The 15,690-nt window shown below is 38.4% G+C and overlaps 1 protein-coding gene across 2 annotated transcripts in view; it reads right to left on the bottom strand.

Moving 5' to 3' along the window:
- The window catches only part of SLC22A23 (solute carrier family 22 member 23), a 356,688-nt gene that overhangs the window by 34,269 nt on the left and 306,729 nt on the right, over positions 1-15,690 (bottom strand). For both annotated transcript variants that reach the window (XM_053714681.1, XM_053714680.1), the window contains 2 exons: positions 7,437-7,469; positions 4,811-4,934 (listed from right to left, as the gene is read on the bottom strand). In XM_053714681.1, the coding sequence (XP_053570656.1) occupies positions 4,811-4,934; positions 7,437-7,469 (157 nt within the window). The remainder of the gene's footprint in view (positions 1-4,810; positions 4,935-7,436; positions 7,470-15,690) is intronic.

Here is a 15,690-nt window from a genome sequence, read left to right on the forward strand (position 1 = left end):
ATTTCCACTTCTCAGAATTAGAAAACACACAATTACACGAAAAGTGGAAAAAATAAATGATGGGAGTATATTGCAGTTTTACTATGCATAATTAAACATTTTTTTATTACAATCTCAAGTTATTTACTGAACCTTTAAGCCCATTCTGAACTGTTCTATGGATCCTACTTGCTTCACTTCATTATCCTTTATTCTTCTCTTTCAAAATAAAATTATATATTTTTTAATATATACTTTATGCTGTTTTTGAGTGATGAGATGAACTCTCATCAAATGAAAACAGAAAATGAGTATCATTTAGCTTGCAGTGATAAGAGATGGGATAATGACAAAGTAAGCCCCGTTTAATTTTTGTAGAGCAAATTCATTAATATATGATTACTACGTTTTATTTTGCAGTTTATTTACTCAATTCACAAAAAATAAAAAATAACAAAAATGTCCTCTTTATGTTAAGACAACGTATAAAATGTTAACTAAAAACTAAAGCTATTAAAATCAGCTATACAGCATTTTATTGCACCTAAAAGTGTGCATACGTTTTCAAAATGTATTTTATGTCTCATTGCATAAAAGTCAAAATTAAAAATACACGAGTAAATTTGAATTTTGAAAACAATTTTTTGCAAAACACATGAAGAAGAATGTACAGGCCATATATACATTACCTCCATATACCCTGTGCAGAATAAAAGACTAAAACACGACGACTAGTCCTTATTTCCCAGCATGGATATGCAAGTATTCTATAGCATCTTTAGAGACCTACTGGAAGACTATGAAAGTAAAAGTGTGAGTTTGATGGCCTTATCTAGTAGCTGCTAGCAGAGGATACACCGGAGGATGAGCATATTATGGCGCATGAGGTGGTAGAGAATCTACAGAGCGCTATACCGATTACACCTCCTCAGACATTTACCTCTTCGCTATTATCCATCTACAAAAACCCTGGAATGAGTCTCCTTCCCTAAGAGACTATATGTGTGTCAACTGTGCAGTTTAACAGACCATCCTTTTATATCGCTACTGGAATTCTCTCCATACAGATGACAGCCAGCGGGATTGAGAAATGGTGGAGCCATACTAACCACCAGTACCGGCTAATTAATTTTGGGAGATGGTCGACGCTGCAGAGACTTGCACATCATGTTAAGGATCTGAATCATTCTGCCCTGTGTTATCTCTAGACTGGTTATGGGTAATGTGGTGACAACCTCCATCCATACATCCAGGGGTCTATTTGTGTATTCTGAGACATCCATGAACTAGTAAGATCCATATTGCAGATATTATACATGCGTCTGTAACATAAATAGCCAAAACATCTCCCTTTTATTAAGTAATCTGATTCTATCATCACCTCGCCAGGGGCTAAATATTTTCTCAATAGTTTGCTATATGATAGTTGAAACCAATTTGTTGTGCTGTCTAACAAAGTGCTAAACCAACAGTGTTTTAAATGTACCAACATAGGACTGTGCATCCCCGGTCATCAACTCCACATATTGGACCTTACATTGGATACAGGTGATTCATTACATCAATAACAAAACAGGATGTGCAATTCAAGCATGATTGTACACAAAACTGTTTACTGGTGACCTCTGATTTAAAACCGTCCATCACTAATACCTTTACTTCTCATCCAAGAACTTCCTTCTTCCCTATAGAGGGTAGTTGGGATGGGCAGAGAAGGCTATCTAAAGTTTTACATTCCCTGTAAGAACAGTCCCTTGCTTACATAATCTACTAGTTTGTCATCAGCCGCTTGCATATTAAATGGTCTCCTGATAATATAACACATATCAGGGTATTGTATACTGTAATCTGACAAATATTACACCTTAGTAGAGGTACTACTCTCAACTATCCTGTAATAAGGCATACTTATCCCCATCCTCTGGACTTCATTCTCAGCCATACTTGTTTGTGGTAATCTCGTTGGGCCAGCCTCCTCTTAAAGGGCCATTATACACTCATTTTTTTCTTTGCATAAATGTTTTGTAGATGATCTATTTATAAAGCCCATAAAGTTTTTTTTTTTTTTTTAAATGTATAATTTTGCTTATTTTTAAATAACATTGCTCTGATTTTCAGACTCCTAACCAAACCCCAAAGTTTTATTTGAATACCGTCAGCTACCTTCTCCTGCTTGCTCCTGTTTGTGTAAGGGGTCTTTTCATATGCAAAAGAAGGGGGAGGGGGAGTGTCTTATTTCCCACTTGCAGTGGGCTTTCCAGCTACCTTTTCAACGGAGCTAAACTGAAAGCTTCTAAGTAAGTTTTTAAACCATTTTATACTGGATTTTTATATCAGTATCTGTACATCTTATTCTTTATAGTAGTGCCTATTACATGCAGTTATATGAAAATGAGTGTATACTGTCCCTTTAAGTGCCTTTGCTTGTGTATAGTAAGTACTAAATGCAGTGCAATTTCTTTTTATATCTGCCACAAAAAGATATAAAATTCCAACTAATCATCAAGAAAGATGTTCGAAAAGGGAACCTATGCTCATGAGAGCGCGCTTCCATAGGCTCCAATGGGAGCCTCGTTCGCATGCCATCAGACGTGGAATGAGAACTAGTGAAGTGAAGGGGGTAAGTCGTGCAGCGATGGGCAATTTTAAATATATATATGTATAAGAATATTTACATATATATTTATGTTAATATGTGTATATACACATAAATATATATGTATATAAGCATATACTTAAATATTTATAGAGAACAAACAGTCACCGTGGACCGCAATGTAAAGGCACTTATCAGTGCCGTTTTTCTAATGCCCCACACCCACAACTTTTTATTTATAGATGATCCCTTTATTTACAATTCCACAGTTTTGCATAACCAACACTGTTATATAAATATACTTTTTACCACTGTAATTAACTTGCATCTAAGCCTCTGCAGATGTCCCCCTTATTTCAGATCTTTTGACAGACTTGCGTTTCAGGCAATTAGTGCATACTCTTAAATAACTTCACGTGCATGAGCACCATATTATCTATATGAAACACATGAACTAACGCCCTCTAGCTGTGAAAACGGTCAAATGTAGAGGCGGCCTTCAAGGGCTTATAAATTAGCATATGAGCCTATCTAGGTTTAGCTTTCAACTAAGAATAACAAGAGAACAAAGCAAATTTGATGATAAAAGTAAACTAGAAAGTTGTTTAAAATTACATGCCCTATCTGAATCATGAAAGTTTAATTTAGACTTTACCATCCCTTTAATGCAGGTTTATTTAAAAAATAAAGATGCTTATTTTATTTTTTTAACTAAAAATAAAATCCCACTTTATTTTGGGGACAATCGGGGCACATTTAGAAAATTAACCAGATTTATAATGTTAATTCAAAAACATTTACCACGTATAATTGATATTACTTAGAACAAGTTCAGATTCATTCTGCATGCTGTATCTAAATCATGAAAGAAAAATGTGGGGTCCTATGTTTCTTTAAGTAAACACTGTTTACAATTAATCAGAATTAAAATGTAAAACAAGATAATTGTTTGCTTATACAGGAGAGGACCATACATTAAAAAACTATTATACATTTTTAAAATGTCAAGAAATGCAGATGAAAGTCTGTGTATTGTGAAACGTACTGTGACAAAAAAAAGAGGAAATGATTTTGAAGAGGAGCAGACGTGATCTTGAGCATTGCTGGAACTTTTTGCTATAGTCATTTGTCACTGAACACTACTGGTGTGGTACTTTTTTTGGGGATTATTGTTTTTTCTTAAAGGGATATTAAACCCAATTTTTTTTTTCTTTCATGATTCAGATAGAGCATGCAATTTTAAGCACCTTTCTAATTTAATCCTATTATCAATTTTTCTTTATTCTCTTGGTATCTTTGTCACAGAATTTGTTACAGTATTTATTGTGTAGGAGTTTTTTTTCCCTAATTACAGTAGCACTTTCACATTGAGACATTTTCATTGTACTGTTTTAGTTGACACTTTTTAGTGGCACCTCTAGTTCTATATATTTTAAAATGCCCCTTTTAAATGAAACAAAGGAAAAATTGACTATAAAGACCCCTTTTAAAGGGATAAGAAACAATATTTTTTCTTTCATGACTCAAATAGAGCTTACAATGTTAAACAATTTTCTCATTCACTTCTTGAAGGAGCAGCAATGCAGTACTGGGAGCAAGCTTAACACATTGAGTGAGCCAAGGACAAGAGGCATATATGTGCAGCCACCAATCAGCAGCTAGCTAGCTGACAGTAGTGCATTACTCCTGAGCCTTCCCATGTATGCTTTTTAACAAAGGATACCAAATCAACAAACAAATTAGATAATAGATGCAAATTGTAGTTGAGTAAAACTGCATGCTCAGTCTGAATCATAAAGGTTTAATTTTGACGTTTCTGCCCAGTTAAGTACCAGCCCCTCTGTGAAATGTTTTTGTTTGAGTGCAGAACTGCTGTCCACACCCTCTGAGGAAACACATACATAGAATACACATTCATGCAGTACTTTAATGGTGGTTTATATAGTAAAAGCAATTTTAAATAACTTTCCAATTTACTTCTACTATCAAATTTAATTAATTTTCTTTGACGAATCAGCAATGCACTACTGGTACACATCGGGTGAGCCAATGACAAGAGCCATAAGTGTGCAGCCACCAATCAGCCGCTAGCTCCCAGTAGTGAATTGCTGCTCCTGTGCCTATCTAGGTATGCTTTTCAACATAAAGATACTAAAAGAACAAAGCAGAAGTAAATTGGAAAGAAAAAAATTGATTTCATATTCCTTTAGTTGTTAAATTGAAATAAGAAAATACCTGATAACGGTGGGTGTGATTTCAGCGCAGAAGAAAACACTTAGGCTTCCCACAGCATGAGATGCAAACATTCCAATGATGGAGAAAACGATGGAGAACTTGTTTTTCACAGTATCACTCATGCCTGTAGATGTGAAGAATAAATAATGACGATAAAAATGGTTAACGCGTTTCATATCACAGGAGCAGATAAACTAGAGTTACAGGAAGTATTTAGATATTGTGAGCTGTTTGAGCAATGTCACTACAGATGGTCACACTCCCCAGTATATGTAGAATAGTTAATTGTAACTATAGATAACTTAAAGTTCTGGTATTGATAAGGGGAGGGGTGCTCCGCACGAAAATTACTTAGAAACCCAATGTGGAAGTAAAGAAAAAACTTCCACGGAAGAGTGCGGTATCAGCACTCGCTGACCTGACCACTAGGCGGATTATAAATTTCTTCTAATAAAACATTACTTTTATTTGATAATGTTTATATTTGGAACTTGGCTATCATACCTCAGAGGCCTATTTAAATGATTTAATTTTTTTAAGGTATCTTTCAACTACTACTCTATCCTAGGTTTTTAATGTTAGTGTTCCCCCTTCTCCCCCATTTTTTTAACATTATCAAATAAAAGTTATGTTTTATTAGAAGAAATGTATAATCCGCCTAGTGGTCAGGTCAGCGAGTGCTGATACCGCACTCTTCCGTGGAAGTTTTTTCTTTACTTCCACATTGGGTTTCTATGAAGTATTTAGATCCTTTCACTCTGCATTAGAACATCTGAACAGAACATATAATAATGAATCTATATAACCAGATAGAGAAGTAGAATAGTGAATTTTTGCATTACTGATCCTATATTACTATGCATTGCTCCTGAGCAAAACCCATTAGGCAGTCATACGTAGCTACCAATAACCGGCCACAATGACCTTTTTGTGGGTAGATTAACCATTTAATAAACTAGGGTCCGTATGAGAATGAGTAATGCTAAAATGACATGTTGTAATGATCTAGAGGATATCATTTTTGCTTTAGAATGTGCCTTCAATTGCTTTTAAAAGACTTCTTTTGAATGCAGCTAATTTGTAATGCAGTGCTTGCCTGCTGATGCATACTAGGAATATATAAAGTAAAGGTTTGATGACCCTTTCATACAATGATTTTACTTAGGAGCAAAGGTGCCAGGAAGGGGAATGGGCCGAATGGCGAGCACATCATGAACTGAAAGCTCATAATGATTCACTCTGAGATAAGACAGGCAAAACTCTCTGCAATAGTCCAGAAAAAAACAAAACCTTCTGCTCATATTACCACAAGCTATATATATATATATATATATAACCTCTTATTCTCTAATCTCAAGGCAACGCTATGGGAAAGGTCAGCACCATGCCACAATTATGCACCTTGTATAGCCACTGACAAGGCCACACAATCAGATCTCCTGATTAGAGGTTAAAGCAAACCTTAAATCCATATCCCATGAGACATGCAGTGGCCCTAAAGGTATGGGCATATTTTATTATATGCAAATTTAATTAAAATATTTGAACGCACAGTAAACAGGTTTACTGCATTAGCTCACAGTAAACATATCCCTAAATCAGCTGTAGAATCCCACATTGCTCTCTAGCCTAAACGTAATAGTTCAGAACTCTCGACCAGTGTCTTCTTCCTCTACTACATAAAGTAACACCCATAACACCTTAATAATGTGCACCCTGTAACTGCACTGTTCAAAGTGTTTTAGTTTCTTTCTAAAAAGGGAGGAGGCAATGGCTATTCCTAAACAGCAATAAACTGTAATATAAATAAAGCTAGTGTGAGGACTACATAAATAGATACAAAAATCTAATGCATCAGTCTTAGACCAATCGTATAGTGCCTTTGGGTTAAATGCACATTTAGGTTCCATCTCTGTATATTGTTCTGTACCTAGTTGGACACAACAAAATGACTAATTGGAGGCTGTATCACAGTGTCTTAAGAAGCTATGAAGAGCTTGTTCCCGAGGATCCAAGGCTGCTTATTGCTGCACCATTTCATTATTTATTATTTCCCTTGGCAACAAGCAGACTCGGGATGCTCTGATTGGCTGTATTGTTTACACACTCTCACAAAAAAAATCCCTGTTATTGAGAAAAAGACGATGTATAGAGATGCAAAATCTGAACATTCATGTACTAAAAATGATCATTTATGTGTTCTTTAAACCCTGACACATGCTTATGCTAGAGGAACATTCTTAAGACTATGAGAAATTAAATGAGTAGTTATTCTAGCATTAGGAATGTAAAAATAAATTAAAAAAAAAAGGTAACTTTACTCCCAGTTTTATACAGTAAGGGAAATTGAATGTGTTTTATATGGATTGTGACACACTGTACATAAAGTGAAATCAAATATCATTAGAGTCTGAACTCTGAACATAGATACAACCAGTTATACTTAAACATGTTAGGTCCTCATAAATAAACATTAAGCAGTATGGGAAGTGACAATAACCAGTGTAATCTGGCTATTGCTGTCTATTCTGTGCAATACTCTGTCACGAGGCACTCTTAAGTACAGGAGAGCCCTCTGTTACTGACCACATTTTTTTAAATTAAAATAAAGAAATACAAATCATACCTATTTCTGGATGTTGAGTATATTTTCCAATCACTGAAGATTGTTCAAAAAGAAAAAAAAAAGGGGAGGGGGAGAGAAAATGTTAACGCATGTAAAATTCAATCATAAGTCTTAACATCACTTTAAACAACTCAAGCCATTTTCCTAACATGCAATTACATTCATTTTAAAGTCTTTTCAATAAGGATGTAAAAGCTCTCATTAATCTCAAACCCAAAGGCAGAATTTTAATGAGCTAATACAAATGCAGAAATAGAGCAGAATGCACAAACAAAACACAGCTATGACTCATATTAACAAAGGACTCTGCTGGTTATGGAAAAAGGTAAATAAATGCTTTTGCTCTAAGGAGCCGGCCAACTGTTTTAGTTAAGAACCTTATCTCACTTCAATCCTCTTTTTTCCTAACTGCAGAATTAAGGAAAATATGAATAATATCACTCCCTAAGGAAACTGCATGACTCAGGCAATGTTTTAAAAATTCCATTTGATTATTACTTGATCAGACAGTTCCTCCCAGGGGAGCTGTACAATGTATACTTGTATACAGCCATGCCTGCAAGTGTGCTATTAATCCCACTGTGAGACAAACAAAAAGGACTTAAGATGCGGATTATACATGAGCATTGTCTAGAACAATTTAAAATGAAACCATTGTAGGAAAAGTAATTACTAAAGAAAGAACATTATTTATGTATATATATATATATATACAGTATATATATATATATATATATATATATATATATATATATATATATATATATATATATATATATATATCATTGTTTTTTGTTTTGACTTTTTAAATTTCAACAATTTAACAAATTGCTTGATATGAAGGGGATGTGTTTAATTTCTATATGTTGTTTAAGGTTTCCCGATTATGGAATGATGTTGAGGCTATAAATGTTTTCATCCTGTGATGCTATAAAAGTAGGAAAGACAAAACAATGAAGCTTTGGTGACAAAAAATAACTAAAATGTCATCATGAATTTCTAAAATTCTAACAAAATAGGGACACAGTGAGGGCGAGATGGCCCAAAGCCATAAAAATGATTAGCTAGAAATGGGTATGTATACTTAACCTGCATATACTTTAGTTGAGATGAAAGAACAACCTTAGTACAGTATAACTCCAAAAATCCGGACTCCAGAAATCCGGACAACCTGAGAATCCGGACTCTGGAGTGATTACAACTTCCGGGTGTTGGTTTGTCACTGCGCATGTGCAAATTGGCATTCAGAGCTGCAACAAGCGACGGCACACAAAGGCAGTGAGAAATCTGAGCTCCACAACTGCGCACTACAGTTTGCCATACATGACCGGTACCTGTGCAGGTATTTACCATCTTTACACTGCACAGTACTGTTATACCTATATACTGTACTATATTGCACAGTAGTGTACTGTACTAATGTTTCCTAAAGTGGATAAGGGTTCTAAACAGAAGCAGAGGAGAAACACTCTGAAATCACTGGGCAAAGCAGAAGCACCATCCACAAGCGATGCTAGCGCTCCGTGAACAAGCAGTTCAGCATGTGCCAAAGAAATACCTGTAACGGAAAGGAATGTACATATGCAGGTGCAGTACTTTATTTTAATAAACAAGGTGATCTGTACAGTATTTATTTATAATAAAAAAACATTAGCACATCTTTTTTATTTACAGGTATTTTATCAGCAATGTCCGAGAATCCGGAAAATCCGAAAATACGGACCAGGCAAATCCCCAAGCAGTCCGGATTTTCGGAGTTGTACTGTATTGCAGAATGTGCAGACACAATAGTGACATTAGGCCTGCTGATCTAAATCTCTCCGCTCTGGTGAAATTATCTAAGAAATCTGGGCAGTACTACGAGGTCCCGCACACAATTTTAGGAAAGCACATTGTAGCCTAACAGCTGTTTAGCTATGTGGGATACTAGATGTGAAAGAAACGCATATATTACAATATAATGCTCAAAAAAAGCCACCAAATATTTTGCTTAATTTCTCTATGCCGGTGAGAGTTTGATCATCATGACCTTAGCGTTCATTTCTTTGTGAATAATTCTGTATAAAAATGACCAATGACGTGTACAAATAGGAATATTTGACAAATTGCATTTAATTTTACAAGAGATAATATTAATTCAATGTTATAAGAAAGGGATACATTTTTGTTAATTGCAAAAAGCACTTGGGAAACTGATAGAAATGGTGTTTGACAACTGAACTAAGCTCTGATAAAAGGCACAGAGCTCTCAAGACACACTATTAGATGATATGACACTCTATCTGCATAAATAAACTCCACATCACAATAGAAAAAGATCAAAGACTAAAAACAGTACCAGTCTCTGCCTTTGTCACCAAAACATATATCAGTAAGTTTATATTTCACCAAACCATTCCTTATTTTACTTCTGGGTTGCTCAGGGGAACACTTGATATTTAAAGGGATAGTCTTGTCAAAATGAAACTTTCTTGATTCGGATAGAGCATGCAGTTTTAAGCAACTTCTAATTAACTCTTATTATCACATTTTCTTCGTTCTCTTGGTATCTTTATTTGAAAAGGCAAGAATGTAAGCTTAGGAGCTGGCCCATTTTTGGTTCAGAACCTGGGTAGCGCTTGCTTATTGGTGTCTAAATGTAGCCACCAATCAGCCAGCGCTACCCAGGTGCTGAACCAAAAATGGGCTGGCTCCTAAGCATACATTCTTGCCTTTTCAAATAAAGATACCAAGAGAACGAAGAATAATTGGTAATAGGAGTGAATTATAAAGTTGCTTAAAGGGACATGAAACCCAAAAATGTTCTATCATGCTTTAGGTAGAACATACAATTTTAAACAATTCCAGTTTACTTCTATTATCAAATTTGCTTCATTCTCTTGGTATCATTTGTTGAAGGAGCAGCAATGCACTACTGGTTTCTAACTGAACACATGGGTGAGCAAATGAAAATCGGTATATATATATATATATATATATATATATATATATATACACAGACACCAATCAGCAGCTAGAACCTAGATTCTTTGCTGCTCCTAAGCTTTCCTAGATAAACCTTTCAACAATGGATAGCAAGAGAAGGAAGCAAATTATAAAAAAGAAGTAAATTGGAAAGTTGTTTATCATTGTATGCTCTGTCTAAATCATGGATGTCGAATTATGACTGTCCCTTTAAAATTGCATGCTCTATCTGAATCATGAAAGTTTTATTTTGACTAGAATATCCCTTTAAAAAGTAGGTTAGGAAAAAAATATCAAAACTGGCAGATCTCATACTGTACTGACATTAGGATTTTATATCAAGTGATTCCTCTACAGAACAAATCAAATGTAAACTAGCAAATATTTATGTATCTGAGAGCTAGGTAAGTTTGTAAGGATTTGCACATAAAAAACATGTGGTAGATTTTCTTCTCGTTCAAGAAATTATCATAATTTCTAGGGAACTTTTAGTTTAATATTTATACTAAAATCAAACATCCTCTATGGAATGTAGTAAATAAAAAAACATATGTTAAAGTTTATATAAAAAATATATAGGATTTCCTGGTTTCATAATGTTGTTAATGGTAATGAAAAACTTAAAGGGACTTGAAACTTAAAATTAAACTTTCATGATTCAGACAGTGCAATTTAAAATAAATAAATACAATTTATTTATTTCATCAAATTTACCTCTCTCATTTTATCTTTTGTTGAAGCCTATCTCCTTTCCTTTTGAGCACTATATGTGAGCCGCATTTGCAACAGAACCTGGCCACCAGGAGGAGGCAAAGACACCCCAGCCAAAGGCTTAAATACCTCCCCCACTCCCCTCACCCCCCAGCCATTCTGCCGAGGAAACAAGGAACAGTAGGAGAAATATCAGGGTATAAATGGTGCTAGAAGAAAAACAAAAGAAATTTAGGCCCGCCCAACGGAGCCGTGGACTCTCCTCATACAGATGGAAATTAAATTATCAGGTAAGCATAATTTATGTTTTCCATCTTAATATGAGGAGAGGCCACGGCTTCATTCATTACTTGGGGGAAACAAATACCCAAGCTCTAGAGGACACTGAATGAAAAAAACGGGAGGGTAAAGGAGAGGCGGACCCTATTCTGAGGGCACCACAGCCTGCAAGACCTTTCTCCCAAAAGCTGCTTCCGCCAATGCAAACACATCAAATTTGTAAAATTTAGAAAAAGTATCTAAGGAGGACCAGGTAGCCGCTTTACAAATCTGCTCCATAGAAGCCTCATTCTTGAAGGCCCAAGAAGAAGCCACAGCTCTAGTTGAGTGAGCTGTAATCCTCTGAGGAGGCTTACGTCCTGCTGTCTCATAAGCCAAGCGAATCATGCTCCTCAGTCAAAAAGATAGGGAAGTGGAAGAAGCCTTCTGCCCAATGCTGAAGTTTGTCTGAAATCCTTTGTAGCCTGAAAATAGAATTTCAAAGCTCGAACCACATCCAAATTATGAAGTAACCGTTCCTTCGAAGAAGAATGGTTAGGACACAAGGAAGGAACTACAATCTCCTGATTGATGTTGCGATCAGACACAACCCTGGGGAGAAATCCCAACCCAGTACAAAGGACAGCCTTATCGGTATGAAAAGCCAGGTAAGGAGGTTCACATTGCAAGGCCGCCAACTCAGATACTCTGTGTGCCGAAGCAATAGCCAGTAGAAAAAGAACCTTCCAAGACAGTAATTTAATGTCAAGCGAATGCATAAGTTCAAATGGAGCTCTCTGCAAAACCCTAAGAACCAAATTCAAACTCTAAGGAGGAGCAGAATGTCTAAATACAGGCCTGATCCTGGACAGAGCCTGAACAAAAGACTGTACATCAGGAAGCTCAGCGAGATTCTTGTTTAACACCACAGATAGAGTCGAAATCTGTCCCTTTAAGGAACTGGCGGCAAGTCCCTTCTCCAAACCGTCCTGGAGGAAGGAAAGGATCCTGGATACCATGACCTTATACCAGGGATACCCACGTGACTCACACCAGAATAAAGTAGGTCTTCCACACCTTATGATAGATGCGTCATGTGACCGGCTTCCTGACTTGAAAGAGAGTATCAATCACACTCTCAGAAAACCCTCTCGTGGCTAGGACTAAGCTTTCAACCTCCACGCAGTCAGCCTCAGAGAATTTAGATTTTGATGCACGAAAGGACCCTGTACCAGCAGATCTCTGTGACAGGGAAACCTCCATGGAGGAGACGATGATATCACCACCAGATCCGCAAACCACATCCTCCATGGCCACGACAGAGCAATCAAAATAGTTGATGCTTGCTCCTGCTTGATGCGGGCCACTACTCGAGGTAGAAGTGGTAACAGTGGAAATATGAAGACTAGGTTGAAATCCCAAGGCACAGCTAAGGCATCTATAAGTTCTGCCTAGGGATCCCTGGATCGCAACCCGTATCTGGGTACCTTGAAATTGAGTCTGGACGCCATGAGATCTATCTCTGGTGTCCCCCATCTGTTGCAAATCTCTGCAAACACTTCGGGATGAAGAGACCATTCCCCCGGATTAAACTATTGTCTGCTGAGAAAATCCGCTTCCCAGTTGTCCACACCCGGGATGTGGATCGCTGAAAGTGAACAGTTGTGGGTCTCTGCCCATTCCAGAATCCGAGATACTTCCCTCATGGCTAGGGAGCTTCTCATTCTCCCCTGATGGTTGATGTAAGCCACCGAGGTAATGTTGTCCGACTGGAATCTGATTAACTGAACAAACCCAGGAGGGGCCAAGCCCTCAGAGTGTTGAAGATCGCTCAAAGTTCCAGGATGTTGATTGGAAGAAGCGACTCCTCCTGATTCCACCTGCCCTGTGCCTTCCTGGCATCTCAAACAGCTTCCCAACCTGAGAGGCTCACGTCCGTAGTCCCAATCTCTCAGGGTGGTCTTAGGAAGGATGTCCCCTGGGACAGCCGATCTGGACAGAGCAACCAAGAGGGGGATTCTCTCGCCTGGTTGTCCAGAGAAATCTGTTGGGATAGAATAGATCCGAGTGATCGCCGTTCCATTGCCTCAGCATGCACAACTGAAGAGGTCTGAGATGGAACCTGGTGTATGGAATGACATCTATGCTGGATACAATGAGCCCAATCACCTCCATACACCGGGCCACAGATGGACTTGAGGAAGTCTGAGGGGCAAGACAGCTGGAGGCAATTTTGCAACGTCTCTGGTCTGTCAGGAATATCTTTATGGATATGGAGTTTATTATCGTGCCCAGGAACTCCACCCTGGTACTGGGAACCAGAGAACTCTTTTCTGAGTTTATCTTCCATCCATGAGATCAAAGAAGAAGAGCTCTCGAATGGTCCTCTGCCAGCCGGCAGGACGGAGCCTGGACCAGAATGTTGTCCAGATAAGGCGCTACTGCAACACCTCTGGATCTCGCCACCGTGAGCATAGCTCCCAGAACCTTCGTAAAGACTCTTGGAGCAGTAGCAGACCGAAGGGGAGAGCTACAAACTGGAAGTGCTGGTGCAGAAAAGCGAATCTTAGGAACTTGAAATGATTCTTGTGTATTGGCACATGAAGGTAAAGGTCCTTCAAGACTATCGTAGTCATGAACTGTCTCTCTTGAACTAAGGGCAGGATAGACCTTATTGTCTCCATCTTGAAAGATAGGACCGACAGAAACTTGTTTAAGCACTTTAGGGCTAGGATCAGCGAAACGTGCCCTTCTTTGGGACCACAAAAAGGTTTGTAATAGTTCTGTTAGAGGTACTGGTACAATTACTCCTAGAGAGGGTAGATCCCTCACGCACTCTAGAAAGGCATCTCGTTTCTCTGGTTTTGACAATAGATTTGACAAGAGGAATCTGCCCCTGGGAGGGTGAGATTTGAAACCTATCCTGTAACCCTGGGCAATGACCTCCAGAACCCCAGGATCCTGCACGTTTCTCATCCAAGCCTCCGTGAAAAGAGATAGTCTGCCCCCTACGAGATCCAGAGACAGATCAGGGGCCATCCCTTCATGCCGATTTTGTATCGGCGGGCTTCTTGCTCGGCTTGGCTTCATTCCAAGACTGAGATGGTTTCCAATATCCCTTGGATTGCTTGGATTTCGCGGCAGGCTGCCGTCGTTGGGACTTGTCCGAAAATTAGGACCCTTAGGCTTATTCTTCTTATCCTGCGGTAGAAAGGCACCCTTGCCCCCCGCGACCGTGGATATGATAGAGTCCAGGCCTGGACCGAAAAGAACCTTTCCCTTAAATGGAAGGGAAAGTAATCTAGATTTGGACGTCATGTCAGCAGATCATGACTTCAACCACAGGGCCCTCCGGGCCAGAACAGAAAAGCCTGATGTCCCAGAACAGAAAAGCCTGATGAAGAACCCCGTGTGTTGAAACATCTTTCTTAGCAGGGTCTCTAATTTCTTATCCATGGGCTCCTTAAACGACAAACTATCCTTGAGTGGGATAGTGGTGGGCTTAGCGAGCGTGGAGATAGTTCCATCCACCTTAGGGACAGATCCCCACAATTCTAGCGAATCAGGAACCGGGAACAATTTCTTAAACGAAAAAGAAGGGGAGAAAAATGATCCAAGTCTCTCACATTCATTAGTAATAATATTCGCCATTTTTACGGGAACCGGGAAAGTCTGGGGCACTACCCTGTCCTCATAAACTTTATCAAGCTTAGGAATAGAAGGTTCCTCGGGTAACATTGGTTCCGGAACCTCTAGAGTAGCCAACACCTCTTTTAATAAAAAACTTAAGTGCTCCATCCTAAACCAAAATTCTGGTTCCGCCGCAGCCGGAGGTTTACAGGCCGCAGATTCCGACCCAGAGAAAGAGTCCTCCAAAGTATCGGAATCCTCTCCATCTGCGGATAATCTAGTCTCGGATACATCCAACGGAGTAGATGACCCCTGGGAAGGATAGCAATGCTTAACCTTTCGCTTGCGCTTAGCAGGGCGAGGTAAAGCACTGAAGGTCCCAGACACTGCTGTTGGACGGCTCAGTGGTACTAAACATCTTGTTCTTTTTAGATATCTCTATTTTATCAAGGCATGTGGAACATAGTTGGGCAGGCGGGTATACCGTAGCCTCCTCACAATAAACACAGGCATTAGATTTAGGCAAAGAGGGAGTACCCTCTAACGCATCAGAGTCCTCCATAGCTTTCGCCTTTAACATGGACTATAGAAAAAATAAATGGCAACTTTATACCCAATGGCCGGGGCACGCACTACCTCCTATGACCCAGGCCCACAGCGAAACCGATGGTCAGGAAAACGGAAGAGAATG

Source organism: Bombina bombina, chromosome 5, assembly GCF_027579735.1.
Source record: "Bombina bombina isolate aBomBom1 chromosome 5, aBomBom1.pri, whole genome shotgun sequence".
NCBI lineage: Eukaryota > Metazoa > Chordata > Amphibia > Anura > Bombinatoridae > Bombina > Bombina bombina.